The following is a 17,671-nucleotide window of genomic DNA, read 5'->3' on the forward strand; positions in this document are numbered from 1 at the left end:
CTTCGACACTCACTCGACTTCTCGCTAGTAGCGCCGGCTTTTCAGCTATAGTGGAATTCATTCACGTTACAAATTTTGCTGTTTTCCTCAGATTTTTCGCTTATTTCTTCTTGTGTGCAAAAGTTTATTTGTCGTTTATTTCCCGGATGTTCATCGATTTATCGATTGATAGTCTGTTTGATCTACTGTAGATCACTTTTGTTTAGTTTCAGAATTAACGTGATGTTAGAACGAGTTACTACTAACAGAAGATAAAACGATCTGATCTGAGTATGGAGGTTAGTGATTGCTTTTAGTTGATCAGGCAGTGGTAGATAGTATTGATTGATTTCCTGTTCCGGATAGACACTCAGTTTTTCTTGACTGTTTGAACTCTCGCCACTGTTTGAAATATGCGCTCCATTGATGATTAGGAATGTGTATCAACATTGTCATTTTACGAAAAACTTCCACAAAACTGGATCTTGGAAGGCGTGGAGAACACGTGCGTCTGTGAACTGTCCATGTTTGTTGAGAAAAACTTAGAAAGTAACGTTTGTTTCCAAGGAGCTACGTCTCTTTTTTGCTTGATAGAAATTTGGAAACATTCTTTGAAGTATTTCACTACTTTTAGAGGTGAAAAGATCACAGTATCCATTATCCAGCGAATACCTCGAGAACAAATCATAATTGCCACGGGCGGGTGTAGCGTAGTTGGTAGGAGGTTCGGCTGAAACAGTGCACCGTCGATGGTTCGAAGGCGCCGAAAAGCTAACCAAGCCCTGTATCCTTCCGGGTCGATAAATTGGCGCCAGACTTGTCTGTGAGAACGAAAACACTGATCTGATACATTGTTTAGATTCTGAAGTCATTATGTAAGCAAAATTGAGCGTTCATAAATCCCAAACGATTCTGAATTGAAGTGAACGCGGTGGCGTATCCGAGCAGATTTTTTAACTCTAAACACTTATTCTCTTGTCCCTCAAATACGACCCATAGGTAGTGCACCTTTCGAATTCTGCCAGAATCGATTTTTGTTGGGGAAAAATGCTGCAAATTTGAAAATCCAAACGATCAAATCCTAAGCGCTAGAAAATTCGGATTTGTTCCTGACTATAGTGCAAATTTTCTTACGTAACAGGGCGGTAACAGTACAGTTATTGATTGATTAGCTTTTCTGAACGCGGATAACCTCTTGACAACAATCGTCCTCTAATGTTTGCATAGAGAACAGAAGCCGTTCGTGTTGTTACTCTCTCCGTCCGTAGATGCCCTGTAATTATTCGTTCTGCTTGTGCTCTGTGCATTCTATATTAATTGATTTTCACGGCCAGATTACCGCTTTGATTAATGTTTGAAATTAATCTGCTGCGAAAATTCAGGTTTGTCCGATACCGCTGCCGCCACGTTCATCCGTTGTGCCAACGGCGGCGTCCACCTCATTTCAACGCATCCCAGCGTCAACGACGACAGGCAGCGAAAGAATGGTAATCGTTCGATTATTTCTTGACCAACACACCGTGTTCAGGATCTGTTGAACTGTCCCGAAAGTTGCGCATGATTTTGTTTCATTTTTTCTTCCAGGAAATTTCTGAGAATAGTGTTCTCGTGTATAGCTGTTTATTTCTATACGGGATGTTCAGTAATCTCAAAAGTCGCGCATGGACCGTTTCCACAACTACGTGTGGTACTAGTAATTTTACTATCTGTCGAAATCTATGGCATTGCAAATCACAGTAGAATTTCAGTGCTAGTCCCAGATATCTGCTACTACTTGGATATCCCTAAAAATATTGCTATCTTTAAAAATGTTTCAAACCAATTTGTCTCAAAAATCAGACACTTTTTGACCACAAAAATATTTTTAGGTGCTTCTTTTGGGGAAACTAAAAAAAAATGTTGCATAAGACTTGCCACGTTGTTCCAAAAAAAAATTAGTCAAAAATAGAAATTAAATAAAATGTGTTCGAAATTCACAAGAAGAAGTAAACCGGGTGAATGCAAAATAGACATATTGGCTTGAGAAATTAAGAACTTCGTAGAACTCTTCCGATTTTGAACAACCACATCCAATCCAAACACATCGGAAATATTAGGAATTATTACTGTTTACCGCATTCATACTGCTATTACTGATTTGTAATTAGTTATTTCTTCTGTTCCTAATTGCTTTCGGAACTTGGAATTATTGTGGAAAGACGTTGAATGCTTTCTGATGCGGGCTTCAACGAAAATTATGAAATTCTCATGGTAAACGACTTACCATGTCATTTCTAACAATTTTTGCTCATAAAATTCATAAATAAATGGAAGTAAATTGAGTGGACAGAAAATTGATTTTCTGTGTAATTTATCGTAGTTTGTCGTGTATTAAGAGCTTCGTGGAACGTTTATTTTCTTTTTCTTTTTTTTTCTGATTCCTTAATTTCAACTTTGAACAGCTCTACTCAATCACTTCCAATCAAAAATATCGAAATTATTGCTCACTCGTTAAATTTTTACTATTTCTACTCGCTAATTCCTTACTTCTTCTACTATTAATACGTTGATCGAAATTAAGGTTCTCAAGGTGTTACGTTAGCGGAGGACCTATGAATTATTTAGGCTATATCACACACATAATAATTAGTAATTGACGAATTTCTAGAAAAATTTCTCAGGGGAAAATAGGTTCAATTATTGTTAAATAGCCTAAACCAACTAAATTTTTCTTATGTTGATTTGCATTTAATGGTTTTTACTTGTTCACATTTTTTCACACACAACTTCCGCTGTTGAACATATTTCAAGACTTCAAGAATCAGTTTTTTTTCTCTCGTTTTGAGTGGAATAAAAATCCAGAACTCGTTGAGAGTAATGAATCGTTGAAGTAATGAAATAAAACAATACGCCCCGAAGCTCCTACGTAAATTTGTAAACGTCAGTGACCGGTAATTATCGATCGATTCACGAGCACACTCCCCACTTTCCACCTTCCGCTATTACTGTATTTAGTTGTTTTCGCACTGGTTTCCAGTCATAAGGACATTTTTCTGAAGCAAGAGAAATTTTAGCACCAAACGATGCTATGGTGTTCGGCATAAAAAAAAAGCTTATACGAGCTATGTACTGATTGTGAATTACTGTAACCACAAACTATAATATTTAACGAGTAAATTTAAGGAGTATAGTTTTTTGTTGACTTAGGTTCCTGTATCCGGATTCATGTACATAGCGTTGACTGGTTTGCAGTACCATTACCTTATTTCTACGGCTTCGAAAGGCTTAGAAATCTCTCTAAGAATAGAATAATGCTGTGGGGCCTTGGAAAAAATTAGCGCAGGAACATTCAAGCGCTTCCTGTCCCAAAAGTTCCGCATCGATTAATAATCTCTTATGGGATAAAAATCCGCTTACCTCGATGATTTCGGTTGATTTTTATTTGTTCGGATTTTTCCACACGAAATTTCTGCTGCTGAACATATTTCAAAATTTCAAGATAGAGTTTTTTTTTCATTTTAAGTGGAATAGAAATGTAGAAATCGAAGAAAGTGAGGAAAGAGGCTCGAAATTCGTCATAGGACTTGAGCATGGGATCTACGCGATTTTCCTGAGCTTAACGTGAGCATGTTTTGCCACAGCAATTTGCACCGCTGGTCCTGAACAGAATCGTTGTGGGTCCTGAACAGTAGGAGCCTCTTTTCCTTCCTCCAAAATTGAATACGAAGACCTCAATCGGAGAATTATAGATTAATATTCTTTCATATTGATCATTAATTAATTTTGGGAAATATTTACATGAACGATACGTGATTTCAGGGCACAAATTTCACTCGCAAACTACAAGTGGTGATCGTTATCGATCAAAAAGTTCAAAAGAATCTCAGAGTCCGTGAAATGGCGTTGAAAGATGTGCAAAATGTTGCGGATACGTTGAATGTGAATTTAACAGTGAGTTATATTTTTGCATCGATGTAGTAGTACATAGTGGTTCGATCCCGATCAAAGACTATCGATCTGTTCAGCAAATCGATTTCGATCGATTAGATTTCGGCGAAGCGAATGCGTTGGATACATTTTACAACGCTGATGTAGCGTTGGTAGACGTTACCGTACAACAGCAACAACCTAGTCTCTGTTATCATATTGGTGAGTTTCGCTCTCGGAAGTTTTGATGTGTGGGAGTATTTTATGATCTATTTTTTTTGTCCACAGTAATGTCTTAGTGAAAATTTAATTTAAAGAGGTATTTTTGCTCCATTGATATCGAGATTCTCAGAACTGTGCAACGTTTGCGTGGTGATCTGAAAAAGTGTGCCGCTGGGACAGTAACATTTTTGCACATATCTGCACATTTGCTTAAGTAGTTTCTTAATAAAAAGCAAGCGCAACTTGAATTACTTTTTTTCTTAGAAGCGGAAATCACTCTGCGTCTCTGCCCGCTTCAATTTGGGCCCGCTCTATTTCTCTGCCTCGCGTGTCTCTGCGTCTCTGCCCGCGTTTTTTTCTCTTGCTCTGGTGCAAGCGTGCACAGAAATGAGTACACTTTTCTCCATGAATGAAATTTCTGATATTCAAAGAAAAATATGAGTGAAATATGACTCCGCTGCATTACTCTGTGGTCTGGATGTTCCGTAGTTCCTCTACGTCTCTGCCTCCGGCGAAAAATTAAAGGGAAATCCACGTGTACGAAGTCTGCAACGGCCAATTTTATTCAATTTTTAATTACTAATTAGTGAGTTTTTAATCAATATATCAGTGACTAATATTATTATTATTATTTAATAATTAATATTTACTTCTGCACTTGGTTTCACCATTTTAAAAGTTCCCTTAGAGTCTCAGCCTGTATATGTAATCATTCCCTACTTTTCATTTTTTTTTTTGTTTTTTGAACATAAAATCCAATCGAGTATGTAAAAATTCCCTTAAAATATGGTAGTCTCTGCTTTTCTGACATTCCTTTACGTTTCTCTAACTTTTCATATTTCGTATTTTAGGTGTACGTGAAAGCATGAATCAATCCTACAATATACTAATGACATATATCGCACCGGATTCAGAATATCACATCATCGATGCACTAAAGGTTTGTTTTATTTAAAGGGGTGATTTTCGTGCAAATATCCCCTGCAAAATTCGCGGTTTGCATATGCACGTCCGTCGGATCTCTTCAAAATTCCTCTTGCACTATTCCTAGCGACGTCGATTTCTTTTTTTTTTCTCATTAGTCTGATGCGAGGGGGTGAGCAACGAAACGTCATTCCTCTTCACATGAGAAGTCATATTTTCACCTCTGACCACGGAAAACCGCTCCTTTGGTGGTGGAATTTAGTCTCTTCACTCTTCACGGGCTTGGACTCGCTTCATGACTTCACATGCTTCATTTGATTTAAATTCTAGCTATACTCTTCTGTTTTACAGTATTCAGTTATATGTTTCGAGAGTTTTTTTTCTCTGGAATAATGATGACTGAAGTTTTTTTTTGCGATTGTGAAAACTCGTCCATATTGGTCTATTGATTTCAGAAAACGCATGCTCATCTACCGATGATCGTATACATGAAATTTCCCGAAAGTAACACATTGCAGTCGTATGATCGAAATATGAATGTGAGTGAATCCCATTTAATTTCCTTTTTTTCAGGATTTTCTTCACTATACTCTACGATTTCTGGTTTTCGTGTGCATTCTGATGACCGAATCGATCTTTTGTATGTGCATGTTCCACTCTCTAAAATCAATAGATAATCAAAATTCTTCTCTTTTTTTTGGGATAACGTGCTGTGGTAATGCCTTCCACGGGCTCATTTTAACAAAATGCTAGAAACCATATCGAATTTCTCCACACTCAGCCTGTGTGCATTTTCCAGAAATAGGAATCATATCTAGCGATGGAAAAGACGAGGAAAAAGAAAAATGTTTGTTTTTACTCGGTAACTTGTAGAAATTTTCTTGTAGAATCCTGCTCTTCTACTGTTTTTTAAACTCCTTCTTCGAGTCCTCTTTCTAGGTTAAATTTTTTTACGAGACTTTTGTCTTTATTCATACTCAAATCTTTGTTTTCGAGGTTCTTTTTCTTCTTGTAACCAATTCACGCCTAGAATTGATGACTGCTTTTTTTGAGGAGAAATTTTTCTCCAAAAAAAACTATATGCCAGAAAATGTTGCTCGTACAGCACAGCATATTATAGCCGACTAACATTTCTCACATCCCCTACACTCAACCCTAAAATCCCCTGTAGCATTTTGAAACCATATCCATATATTTTGGGTATTCATGACCTTTCGGGGTTTTGGGTGTAGCACACTCGGTAAGAGGTTCCTCTGTGACTGAACGATCGATCGTTGGCTCGAAACCGCTCCAGTGCCAGACAAACTTTTCAGCTCTTCGGGGTCGATAAATTGCTACCTGTTTGGGAGGACAAAACCCCGAAAGCAACTTGGCTCACTGACCCCCACAAGTCATTGTATAGGACAGTTACACGTTTGTAAACCCCAAACGATTCTGAATTGAAATGAAAATTTGACGCATCTTAAGCGGATTGATTAACACCTTACAGCTTATTCTTTACACATTTCACAGCCTTTCCAGCATTCAGGACTTTTCACGGAAAAATTGGATCCACACGCCCGGGATTAGTTATGTATACAGCATAAAACAGTAATTTTTCGTTCTCAGGGAAATTACAGTTTGAAACTGAAAATTTATTACCATTTTGACAATTCCTGCAACTTATTGTAAGTATCGTTGTCAAATTTCTTATTTATGTCCAATCCAAAAACAAGAAATGAGATAGAAATCTGACTTAGATCCTGTTCTCTTGTTTTTAAGTGATTTAAAAAAAAATATCTTTTCTTTTCCAGTCTTTTCTGCACCTTGGGATATTTCCAAGAGTGTTTCTTCGGAACATTTTGTCTCACAAAATTAGAATATTGTAAGATTAGAGAAGAACGGCTAACTAAAAAGTGCAGAAAATCGAGAGAGAACAGGAAATGTTGAGGGAAAAAAAAAGAAAACTGAAAACCGTACCACCCCAGATTCGTGGGGTGGTGCCTTTAAAGCATATGATAGTGGGCGGTTGTGGCGCAGTCGGTTAGAGGTCCGTTGTAGGCACACGGTCGAGGGTTCGAATCCGCCCTAGTGCTTACCAAGCCCTTCATCCCTGCAGGGTCGATAAATTGGTACCAGACTTGTCCGCGAGGATAAAAACACTGACTTGATCATCGGCTGGCCCCCGCAAGTCATTGTATAGGCCAACACGCGTTCCGAAACCTCAACGATTACGAATTCCAGTAAAACGCGTTGGCGCATCCCGAGTGGATTGATACTCCAGTGACTTTATCCTTTATCCTTTTAATATCTATACAGCAAATATCCTGGTATAAACACGCGCTACGTATGCAATACACGTTGCTTCATATCGATTGGCATAAGAAGCTCTGCAGAACCATGTAGTCGTGGCAGTAGAGATACTGTAGTAAAGTGCAATCGTTGTAGGACCATCCAATGATTGTACTAAGACTGCACCGAGATGCAAAATTACACATAAAAGTCATTAAATGTTATTGACACGCGAATTGATCCACGTACTTTTGCTGATCGCTGGAACCCGCGACGCGTCCGCCACTCGCTCGCTCGCATGGTCCCGATGGGCTGCTGAGAGAGGAACGCACGTCGCATTCACGTGATCGAGAAGGCGGGGCGTTGGCCAAACATGCAAAACTCGTCCAGAAAAAACTGCTGTGCTCTCTTTAGGCGCATAAATCTACAGCAGTAATTATGGATACATCTCCAGGTAGTTATGCCAGTACTAGGAAAGATGACATCATTTTCGCATCTCGCGTACAGTTCCTGCTATCCGTAATGCCATGAAAACTCGTACAATATCGTACGAGTTTGGCGGCAGTCCTATTCTTATCACATTAAATAAAGACCAAATAATGTTCTTTACTCATTATATAGTACTCTTTAGTATTATTTATTTATTTTTAATTATTATATCTATTATTTATTTTATTCTTACTATATTATTATTATTTAATCATTTATTTATTTGGCTTATATTATTCTATTTTCTTCGGCTTTTATTTTTGCCATTAAAATCTCATCGTCATCGGAATTTTTTCCCCTCTGTTATCATTTCTATTACTGAACTCCGTGGGGAATTGGTTGTGATATGGGAAAATTACCACAAATTGGTGAGAAAGGAACTCACATAGTTTTCTCACGTCATTTGCACTTGACGTCATTCGTTCGTAGTTGCCATGTCGGCGATAACAACTAGCAATTTTATATTCGAGACTTTCTAAAAGAAAAAAAGCCATCAATCCAGGATCTAAACACCTAAAGCCTGCCACATTGATTCCTGTGTAGCTTTCTTTTTCCGACGAAATCGTTGTGTTTTCGCATGACCGTGTGATGACATAAAAAGTTTAATTATTCCATTATAAATTTAATTTATTCAAGTTTATCATTATGAACAGAAATCTTCCTATTCATAGAGTTCAAATTTTCTAAAAAAAAATTCTTCTTGAAACGAAGGGAATAAAGAAAAAATCCAAGTGAATGAATTCCAAATAACTTTTAATTAATAAATCCATAAATAAATACACTTTTACTAAGTATTCAACGTTTGCTCTTATCAAGATTTTTTCTGAGATTTCTAACAGATGAAATTTTTCCTACTAAGTTCAGAATTTCGATCTGTTTTCCTGTTGCATCCAGCGAGTTTTTGGAAGACTTTTGAAAGACCATTTATACTTTGGTAATTTTCTGGACATTGTTTTTTTTCGAACATTTTGTCATCTACAAAATTTTCTTGTACTCATTCTATTGTTACTATCGTATATTTTCAAATTTTTCTATTAATATTTGGATGATCTGGGTTAAGGTCTTCCGTGAAGAGAGTTAAGTTGCATAAATATGAGTTGCAAAAAGTTCCGAGAACTCTTGGCGGAAAATGGGGGACGCTGGAAAAATGATGCGAAAGGTGAGTGGGAGTGACGAACAATCGTTCTCTCATGTTCTCTTTTGTTTGCTTTTGTTAGAAATATATTCTGCCCATGTTGTACTAAAATCCCTACGGGGAATAGAAAAAAGACATAAATGACATAAAAGTGAGTTTCTTTATGGAGCTATGGAGCATGTTTGATGAAAGAGACGCAGTTATGCGCTCTTGTCGGGCGAGTTCCCACGTCGTCGTGCTATCGATAGCGGAACCCTTATTGCTGTTATTCTTTACCGCTTCCATACCTTCTAGGATACTAAGAATATATTTATAATGACGTTGAGTCGATTTCGTGACACATTCATATCAAGATATGTGACGATCATCCTATTGGCATAACAAAATATTAATATTAATAGAAAGCCTTTATTCATGTGTGACAAAAAATTAAAAATTATGGTAAAATATTAATATTAATAGAAAGCCTTTATTCCACTGATGCTGACACAAAAAAATTAAAAATTAAAAAAAATCGAACTCACCGACTACGTGGGCAGAATGCCCATGCGTGAATTCTGGGACGACAGACGACGGCCTGTATCCATTAAAATGAACAGACTATTAAATGGGAACAGAATCGCTGTTCCGGTCTTTTATAAACGTTCGGTTCCGTGGATGCCATTGATGTCAGACGAGTGCACAGACCAGAAAACGTGAACCGTACAGCCTTATCTGATTTTTACAACCTCTCCTCTATGTTTTGCTATATGATTTCATAGAAAATAGAAAGCTAGCAGCTGTACGATAACCTCATGGGAATAAATCTACTTTGTGAACGTTAAAGTGCAAAGATAAGAAGCAGTTTGTCCGCGACAGAACGGGGTGAAAAAACAATGAACGTGGGCGGTAAGAGTCTAGAGAAGCAGAGTCGGCGAATATCTGTGTCGAACAATCTTTATTCACTACTAATGACATCACAATGACTAATTCATGATGTCATCGTAGATACGAAATTCATCTGTGCACAGAGAAAGCGAGCCTATCCGGTCCCTGTCATTCTTCCTCTGCGTCTCTAACTACTGTCACGCACGTAAATTTCCTTGTCTTTTTCATTTCAAGTCATTTTCTTTTTTTTTTGTTTGCATCCACCTCGAAACGTTTCATTCATCTGTCTGTCTTTTTCACGTGCTCTTTGCATATTCAACGTCACTTCACTAGTGATTTCTTATTTTTTTTTTATCTCGAGCAGCACTGCACCCATTGCTAAATGGGCGGTGCAAGTTCCGTTTGCGGCGCTGTTACTTAGCTACTGCTCTAATAGAAATACGTATTGATTGGACAAGGGAGTACTGTTCATTACTGTAGACGTGAAAGCATCAATTATATATTCATAGAAATGAGGTTCTTTGTCCCCGATCAATCGCCAATATTCTTTGGAAAATATGCTCCATTGTGCAGAAAAATGCTTTTATGATTTGAAATGTTATAGTAAGATATCGTATTGATTTTTTATGATTTATTACTCATTGATCTTAGCAAATATTTGACTTGTTAATTTCTGAGCAGAAATAGAATGTTGCCGATTACTGTAATTTCGGAACGATCCCTTTTTGCCAGCGTCTGTAAATGGAAAGAAGTAAAAGTATAATTTATTGCCTGCGTTGACGTTTCAATTGTGTATGAAATGTTTGCGATTGCATCTGAAAACCCACATACTTTCGAACCGGTTCTCTTAATGGGTGACAATTTTTCTGCGCTGACTTTCATCGGAAAAATCGTTCCGATTACCGTATCAGTGATTGAAGCATGTACGAGAACATTCTGTGGAGGTGACGTGTGTGATGCAAAAAATTTCCCCTGCTACATTGCACGACATCCGAACCTTTGAATATGATTTGTGTCTATCATGTACGGAAGAAGTCATCGGATGGGGCGGTGAGGGCGTGGCCGGCGGTCGCCGTCGCCATCATCGCACGTCATTGCGCATCGTCGTCTTCGTGAGACGTGAAATAGCGGCGATCGGAACCGCTTCGGATAGTATTTCTACAGTCCCACGCCGGGTCTCGCGTCCTTTTACCTGCTGCGCTCTGATTGGGTGACGGTCTACTCTCCGGCTCTACTTCTACCACCACCGACACTTGGCTATTTTTTTAAAATAAATTTTTATATTCTCACTTGAAAGAACGGATTATGGAGGTTTGTCTGTTATATTCTCTCGCACCGCTACCAGCGCAGCAGCGACGCAAATATGAACGTCCCTACGTAGATCAACTTTAATTTTTTTGCGGTCGAAAAATTGAAATGTTCAGTTACAATTTTATAAAATCTAATATATCTGTTTACTTTATATAATTTATACCCTCTTATATTTTCTATGAATTTATTTCTTTGTTTATTTATTTTCTGCAGGATTGGTTTGATTACGCTTTTTGAAATTTCTTACAAGGAGATTTCGCTACAGATATTCCTGTTGTATTGAGAAACCTTTCAGAAATTTCCAAAGCTTCAAGGGCAGAGGGTTTTTATTCATCTGCTTATTTGCGCTATACTAGTCATATTATCTTATTATTATCTATATTTATCTGTGTTTGATTTGCGATTCATGAGCTAACAAACAGCATGCCGCGCTGATGCCGTGCGCACGTCGCGACAGCTCTTCCTTCCTTATTTTTCCATTTCACTGAAATAATATATCGGAAAAGTTGATTATGCGGAAATTTTTAGGTCCAAAGGGATTGTTTTTTTTTCTGAAGAATAAGCACAAATTGGTATTAGAAACAGTCTTTCGTGAAAATCGTACAGAGTAACGAAAAAATCGATCTCTTCGTAATATTTTCTTTTTATTTGTATCTGTTCTTCAGGCGCACATGTTTTTTTTAACGTTATTAGCATGATAACGAATTCATGGCTAGGAAGAATATGCCATGAATACGTGGTGATATCAATTTGTGCGATTGCAATCGGATGGATGGGACCTTAGAAATCAATAATTATCTCATTTACAGCCGAATAAACGTGATGTGGACGATGATTCGAAGTTTAAAAGTCCGAATAAGGTCACTTTCAAATCGCGCTTAAAGGCATCGTTGAAGAGTGTGCAGATCGAAGCGAGGTAATTGTTGTGCTCATTTCTTTCTTTCGTATGTGTTATGGTTAAATATTGATCGAACCTGCCGAGAGCAGCTCAAAACAGTTTTTTCTTCGTTTTAAAACGGTTGAAACGGTTTTTTCTTTGTTTTTAAGGGTAAGAGCCGCCGATTTTATCTATTTACTCGTTTTTTTTTGAAAAGGTCATGTTGTTTTTCGGTGAGATTAACGTTTTCACCGGTGAAAATCTTTGAACGACAGTTTCCTTGAAATCCTTCAACAGGCAGAAGAGTTAGTTTGGGATATGGTCTTGTTTTTGAGCGTTTTAGATGTTTTTTCTTATTTACTTTATTTAAAGAGAAGTAGGAGGATAATTAAAGAAAATAGAATAGTTTATGCTGATTTTATTATAGTATAGCAGGTCTCCCTTAGCTGGTCGGTGCCATCCCACTGACTACCCCTTCTAAATTTTTCTTGAGGTTTCTGGAAGTGTATAAATTTAGTACTTAAGCCTGTATATATGAAGCGTGAAGTAGGAATTCTAAGATCTCATTCGCTGAAACTACACTCAGAAAATGTTTTTAATGTTACAGTAATCTACAGTACCCCCAAAAAGTTCTCATTGCAGTGCCCATTCCCGTGAGAAGTTTCTATCAGATCTCCGAAAAGCTCGTGAGATCACCGACGTGAACGAGACGAACGATTTTCTGGATAAGATGCGTTGTCGTCTCGACAACCCGGACGTGTTGTCCGTTGACACTGTGCATCAGTTGATGATATCGTACAGGTATATTTTCTTCTGAATTTGTTGACATTGTCCATAGGATGACGAGAATGAAAATTCCGGGGGAAAATTAAAAATTTTCTTGGAATTTTTCCTCGATTTCGCGCATAAAATCGCTTTGCATGTTTTAGAGATAATCAAAACTACAACGGGATGATTAGCCTTGTAGAGGATCTAAGCCGTATAGAAGACTGTACTCTGATTGACACTCAAGTGATACGGTATCAGTATGCCTTCGCATTGGCCAGGTGAGCGCAGCGAATCAGCGCCTGGAGAAATCAATCAATGCCAATCAATAGTTCTTGCAGAAGGAATAAGGAAGGTGATCGAGAACGTTCCTTAAATACTGTGCTTAATATCATAGAATCGACAGCAGACAAAGAAGCGCTGAGTCCGGATGTGATTTGTTTGGCTGGTGAGTGTTCTCGTCCTTAGTTGTGGGCGTGGCTTATCAGATAATTGTTGTTTGTTAATTGGTCGCTAATTAAGGTCGCATTTACAAGGATAAATTTATCGCCAGTAATTATGAGGACCGTGAATCGTTGAACAATGCGGTTTCATGGTAAGCTAATCACTTCTTTAGCACCATTAGCCTGTGAATCAGGGTGCCACATCCTCTGCGTGTCTGACCTAATCAACAGTTTCGATTTTTCAGGTATCGTAAGGCGTTTGAAATGTCCCCGTTGGAACACAGTGGTATTAATCTCACCACGTTGTTACGAGCTAGTGGTGAACATTTTGAGAATAATGCAGAAATGCAGCAAATAGGTACAGTGACGTCATTAATTATAAAACTCAATTTTTAAAGATTTTTCTGGAACGTTCACTTCATTCCTTATGAGGTCTATTTTTGCTTAGTGTCAGTTATGAGTCGATCTAATGTTCATACACTTACTCGTTCCTACTGTACTTACCGGTCATTAGTTCAGAGAAAAAATTTACGTCCATATTTCTTTGAGTTTTGGTTTCACTGTGGAATTTTTCAGCCGTAGTACTGAACTCGTTGTTGGGACGAAAAGGCGCACTGCATCAATTGACCGACTACTGGGACGTAGCCACCTACTTCGAGGTGACCGAATTTATCGATCTATCCATCGATTGAAGTTTGCTGAGTTCTGATCAAATATTGGTCTTTTTAGGTTTCTGTGCTTGCCGAGAACTATCAGAAAGCTTGCGAAGCCGCACTAAAGATGGCGATGCTCAAGCCACCTGTCTGGTAAGCCAATCAATTACGATCAATATGTGTTTGGATATTGATTGGCGGGGGCTTTTACCTCGAAATAAGAACGTATAAATAGCGTTTAACATGTATAGAGTTCAGAGAAACAGTGTAAAATGTCGATAATCGATTGGCCCTAAGTAGGTGTTATGACCGTAATCATATTTGTTAAGGTTCCTCAAATCAACCATGGAGAACATCAAATTAATTAATCGTTGCGCTGCGACTATAAGTCCTATCGAGAAGGTCGGTCACGGAAGAGCCATCGGTTTTTAAACCCCCCTGATAATCGATTACCGATTGATAAGGCTGAATTAAGGAGAAGCAGCAGTTCTTGTTCTGGTCTGAATTCTTCATGGAAGCTATCGATTCGGAGACGGATGTGACATGTGCGAGATTTCCGGTATTGATCCAGGAACTTACCAAGGTGAAGATCGATCTATTTGCTGCTAGATTTTCTAGTAGAGTTAAAGTTTTCAAAATTTTTTTCTGAGGTTTTTGATGCTAAAAGAAATTTATTTCTCACTGTACTTGATAAAACTCGTCTGTTCTCTCTATTAGGAAATTCCGAAATTCCTGTGAAGAAATACTGAGTAATTTTTTCTTGAGGGAATTTTTTTCTGGATTTCTGGTTGCTACTCACGATTTAACCTCGTTCCCACTAGCACTTTTTAGTACTTGTCATTTTTCGTCCATCGAAGCTCAGCGCTTCAGGTATTCTTTATCGAATCATGGATTTTCCATTCTATCCCGTTTTGCTGCTGCAGAAAAGTCAAAACCTACCGAGCTCTCTCGCTAATGCTTGATAATGTCGCGTGTCGCTTGTTGTCGCTCGTTGTCGCCGGACTGATTCTCTAGGGTGTCTACTGTGAAGGGGGAGATCACAATAGAGAGAACACGCTTATGATTCGTAAATTTTCGCTTGTCATCTTGAGTTTCGAAGAAAACTCAATAAATCAGATACTGTAGCGAGTAGTCACGGTTTTTTGCCGTAACTGTAACGTTCCTGGCTTCCATAAATTCCAGATCTATGTTCGCACTCCGAATTTACCCCATTTTTATAAGCACCCTCGATGAGATGCTCCCAAACCCAATTTATCAAGTAAGAAACGGATCCGCTTCGTAGCCTATTCGTTAACCTCGATAATCTACGATCTCATTAATCCACGCCAGTATATCTGTTCCAGAACACATTTTTTCTCCTCCCCCCACACAAATACTAATTTTATTTAAAATTTAACTTCTTATTTTCTTTTATTTTTCTCTAACCTTTCTTCCGCTTTCGCTTTTCTTTTTTTTTTAGCTTCTTCTTTACTTCACTTTTTTCGAAATATTTTGAAATATTCCGGTGAATATTTCAAAAAAGTGAAGTAAAAAAGGAGCTACCAATGTTTTTTTGTTTTTTTTTACTTAAATTGAAACTATAACTTTTTTTTTGTAACTCGCCCGCATCTAAAACTCTCGCCTTGTCGCAGACATTTTTTTTTCTCTGAAGCTTTTATTTACGAAACGGAGTCCTCATTAACGGAAGGTATTATTTCTTTTTGTTTCAATGGTTTTTGATTCCAATATTTACTAATATTCAATCCCTTGGCGACAACGCGGTTCGCAGTGACTCGTACACTTTTCAACAGTTATTTTTCATAATTTCTTAGTTTTTGAAACGCACAATTTTTTTTTTGTTTTTTTTTTCGAATTTATTATCTTCGATTATAATAAAAATGCGAATTTTCTCTTAAAAGTCATTTGGGTTTGAGGAAACACAGTTATTCAATAGTTCTGCGTCTAATTGCGATTGATTGACTGTATTGATTTTTTCCTTTCAGCAATTCACCCCTTCGTACTTAACGTTGAATGTTACCGAACGATCGATGATACTCAGTCATGTGCTTGAAAATAGCCAACAGAAGAAACCTCCACCCGGTATGGTACAGTAACGAAGACAGGCCAACAAATCAAATTCACATTCACACGAATCAATATATTGATCTGTACGCGCATGAGCATCGAGCGGGTTTTCTTATTTAGTTTTAGGTATTCATCGTTGGCATTTCACCGCAGGCAACATTAAAGCAGTATCAGCGTCGAAACGTGACGATCGATCCATGTTCCTCTATGTGCATGAGAACTCGGACGATTTTAATCTCGTGTTCCCATCGGCCGCTCATTGCAACAAGTTTGTGACAGTTGTCCTTTGGATAAATGTTGATTAGCGATTTTCTGGACAACTGTCACCTTTAGGGTGATCAATACATTGATGGAAATGACTGAAGCGGATGGTAACCAAGGCAAAGTTCTTTCCAACTTAGATGGTGAAAAAATGCATGTAAGTCTACTGTTCTCAAGTAATCGTGAGTGGGCGTGGCTTCGCTGCAACAGCCGTTGTTTTCAGTTCGAGTACGAGTTAACCTCAAATGGGGATCGGGTAGTGCTTGGTAAAGGCACTTACGGCGTCGTATTTTCGGCAAGAGACGTTACGACACAACGACAAATTGTTGTTAAAGAAATAGAAGTGAAATATGATGAAGAGGTAGGTAATCGATATATCGATCTGACGCTTTTGCGTGGTATTCTCGAGAGAGGCCCCAGACGCGGGCTGAAGAGCACCAGTGGAGTGTCTTGTTGATCATCGATCGTGTATTGATTTGTTCGCTGAATGGTGGGTCCCGTCTTTCAGGTGCAACCACTCATGGAAGAAATAAACCTACACTCGACTCTAAGCCATCAGAACATCGTACAGTACCTCGGTTGTGATGTCGTTCACAGGTTAGTAAAACTAAAAAAAAGCAAGTGGTGATCAGTTAACGCCTTAAAATTGCTCCAGTTTTCAAGAGATCAATAAATCAATAGCGCGACCCAACGCACTGTGCCGTTTCCCTCTTATCCTCCCTTTTTCAGAGATACCGGCAATGACGTGTTCTTAATTTTCATGGAACATGTGCCTGGAGGAAGTCTTAGCAGTCTGTTGCGTTCCAAATGGGGCCCATTGAATGAGCCGGCAATGGTCCTGTACGGGAAACAGATTTTGGATGGGTTACGGTAAGTGCGGAAGTGAAGATACTAACTACATTTGACGTTCTCTCTGTAATCAATGCCCGACTTCAGATACCTACACGAACAGAAGATCGTGCACCGTGATATCAAAGGTGACAACGTACTGGTGAACACGTACAGTGGCGTATGCAAAATCAGTGATTTTGGCACTTGCAAACGTCTGGCAGGTCTAAACCCAGTCACCGAGACCTTTACTGGTGAGCGAACGCAAACTGTTCCTTTTGGGGCGGAGCCTATCAGATGTAACTCGTTCAGGAACTCTACAATACATGGCACCAGAGGTCATCGATCATGGTCAGCGTGGCTACGGAGCTCCAGCTGACATATGGAGTTTCGGTTGTACAATGGTAGAAATGGCCACCGGGCGACCACCATTTGTAGAGGTTTGTGAAAGTCATTGCTTGTGGGCGTGGCTTAGCTTGTCGAACCATCGACGGTGCTTTCAGATGCAAAATCCACAAGCGGCCATGTTCCGAGTGGGAATGTTCAAAACACACCCACCATTGCCTCAGGATATTTCGGAGAAATGTCGTCATTTTATTAAAAGGTAGAAGACTACTCATTCACTCACTCACTCACTCATTCATTCATTCATTCAGCCACTCACTCGTCCATTCAT

The 17,671-nt window shown here is 38.5% G+C and overlaps 1 protein-coding gene across 7 annotated transcripts in view; it reads left to right on the forward strand.

Moving 5' to 3' along the window:
* Positions 1-272: 272 nt before the first annotated feature.
* RB195_017261 (uncharacterized protein) overlaps positions 273-17,671 on the forward strand; it is a gene marked incomplete at both ends in the record, with an annotated part of 32,009 nt that continues 14,610 nt past the window's right edge. For 3 of the 7 annotated variants that reach the window (XM_064184187.1, XM_064184184.1, XM_064184185.1), the window contains 20 exons: positions 11,099-11,104; positions 11,914-12,020; positions 12,624-12,782; positions 12,911-13,027; positions 13,088-13,194; positions 13,269-13,341; positions 13,435-13,547; positions 13,766-13,848; positions 13,919-13,995; positions 14,172-14,244; positions 14,318-14,425; positions 15,825-15,921; positions 16,033-16,174; positions 16,240-16,324; positions 16,391-16,528; positions 16,676-16,764; positions 16,897-17,037; positions 17,104-17,249; positions 17,308-17,435; positions 17,499-17,599. In XM_064184187.1, coding sequence (XP_064040066.1) covers positions 11,099-11,104; positions 11,914-12,020; positions 12,624-12,782; positions 12,911-13,027; positions 13,088-13,194; positions 13,269-13,341; positions 13,435-13,547; positions 13,766-13,848; positions 13,919-13,995; positions 14,172-14,244; positions 14,318-14,425; positions 15,825-15,921; positions 16,033-16,174; positions 16,240-16,324; positions 16,391-16,528; positions 16,676-16,764; positions 16,897-17,037; positions 17,104-17,249; positions 17,308-17,435; positions 17,499-17,599 — 2,090 coding nt within the window. Of the gene's footprint in view, positions 279-415; positions 485-1,361; positions 1,467-3,777; positions 3,910-3,983; positions 4,108-4,958; positions 5,048-5,486; positions 5,571-7,716; positions 7,834-11,098; positions 11,105-11,913; positions 12,021-12,623; positions 12,783-12,910; positions 13,028-13,087; positions 13,195-13,268; positions 13,342-13,434; positions 13,548-13,765; positions 13,849-13,918; positions 13,996-14,171; positions 14,245-14,317; positions 14,426-15,824; positions 15,922-16,026; positions 16,175-16,239; positions 16,325-16,390; positions 16,529-16,675; positions 16,765-16,896; positions 17,038-17,103; positions 17,250-17,307; positions 17,436-17,498; positions 17,600-17,671 lie in introns of those variants that run through there. The other 4 variants (XM_064184183.1, XM_064184181.1, XM_064184186.1 and 1 more) reach the window with 4 other exon arrangements.

This window comes from Necator americanus, chromosome II (assembly GCF_031761385.1).
Source record: "Necator americanus strain Aroian chromosome II, whole genome shotgun sequence".
NCBI classification, from domain to species: Eukaryota; Metazoa; Nematoda; class Chromadorea; order Rhabditida; family Ancylostomatidae; genus Necator; species Necator americanus.